The 1519-nt window shown below is 40.0% G+C and overlaps 1 protein-coding gene across 1 annotated transcript; it reads right to left on the minus strand.

Moving 5' to 3' along the window:
- Nucleotides 1-649: 649 nt before the first annotated feature.
- On the minus strand, nucleotides 650-1515 carry LOC140966507 (proton pump-interactor 1-like; the record flags this gene model as incomplete). Its single annotated transcript, XM_073426771.1, has 2 exons — nucleotides 650-1280; nucleotides 1376-1515. Coding segments are annotated over 2 exons (462 nt in total), but the record flags the coding sequence as incomplete, so codon positions are not given.
- Between the last annotated feature and the right edge of the window lie 4 nt (nucleotides 1516-1519).

Consider the following 1519-nt stretch of genomic DNA (forward strand, 5'->3'; position numbering starts at 1 on the left):
GGAGCGCTTCAAGCAAAGAACTCTTACCATCGGACTGCCCACCGAGGGCTACAATCTCGGGAATGGGGATTTTCTCACCAAATGCAACGGCGGCGGCCTGAAGCCTGTTGTAGGCCTCGAATCTCGTTTTGAACTCGGGAACGGTCTTGTTGAAAGCATCCATGGATTGATGGTGGTGTTTTCTGGAAGAGGACTTTTCTCCGCCGGGAGTTTTGGTGGGTGTAGTGAGGAAAGCGGCTGCGTTGGTGGAATCGCGACCGTTGGTAGCCATTGAAAAGGAAATGCCAAGTTCAAATTTTGAATCCGAATTTCGGTGGTTGACTGGTTGTGCCGTTTAAGAGGTTGGATGGGCTCTTAATGGGTCAAGTAAATTAAGCCCATATTTTAACGAATCCGATTATAGCCCAAAATCTTGAATACTGTGCGACGAAACAATTTATGATACACGGGAGACAAGCTCGTGTGATGGGACAACGTATGTATAATTTATGAATGATAGTATAATAGTTTATAATTTTAATTCTTAATATAATAAAATGTAATCAACAATAAGATCTAAAATTTATTTTTAATATTGCATTATCCATAAACTTTTAACAGGCAGATATTTAAATAAGTCCAGTTTTTTCGTTAAAATAATAGAAAATATTGAAAGATTTTCGATGTATTAAAAACTAATTTACAATTTCTACTTTACCATAGATTTTCTTGATATCACAGTATTATGGATAGTATCCTGTTCTAAGAACCATCACAACAGTTTGCAGTAAGCAAAGGTTTCAACAATATTCATCACAAAATTGAAAATTCAACAATCCAAAAAAAAAAAAAAAACAAGAGTTTCACAGTTGCTCTGCTGTAAATATCTCAAACTCCATCCTTGTACACAGGACGCGAAAAACTATAACTCGCTACCATAGTATAACAGTCTGTCAAGATTTGTTTCTTCTCCACTACCTTAACTAAGATAGGTGTAGTATCCGACTACCAAAAGAGTGAGAACCACCAGAGCAGCAGGAATAGCCCATATCCAATAGTTTGTCGCCTTCTTGCGTTTGAGCATGGCCTTTGGAAGTGAGTCCAGACCGCCTCTGGGGCGTGCTCTATGTCTGATGGGGTTTTCCTTTCGAGCCCTGTTCTTGAATGGAGCAGGAGTTTCGACTTTCTCCTCGACCATCTCCTGTTCGGCAACTTCTTCAATTGTTTCAGCTGGCTCTTCAGAATCCACGGTAGCAACAGTGGCACCAGTCTTCTTCCTTGCTCTCTTTTCACGCTCCTGTATACATCCGAATTCAAGTAACTTCAGTATCAAAGCTCGAAAAATCACGTTAGTTGGAAATAGTATGTGTGGTAAAAAAAAAAACTGATAATTTCCTTGAGCTTCTTTTCCGCTTCCTGCTGAGCTTTTTTAGCTGCTTTCACCGAAGCTTTCTCTGCCAACTTCTTCCTCCTTTCTTCTGTCTGAATACGCTTTGCCATCTCTTCTGCTTTCTTAAGCTCTTTCAGCTTAGTTTCATCC

This window comes from Primulina huaijiensis, unplaced genomic scaffold (assembly GCF_012295235.1).
Source record: "Primulina huaijiensis isolate GDHJ02 unplaced genomic scaffold, ASM1229523v2 scaffold206842, whole genome shotgun sequence".
Taxonomy (NCBI): domain Eukaryota; kingdom Viridiplantae; phylum Streptophyta; class Magnoliopsida; order Lamiales; family Gesneriaceae; genus Primulina; species Primulina huaijiensis.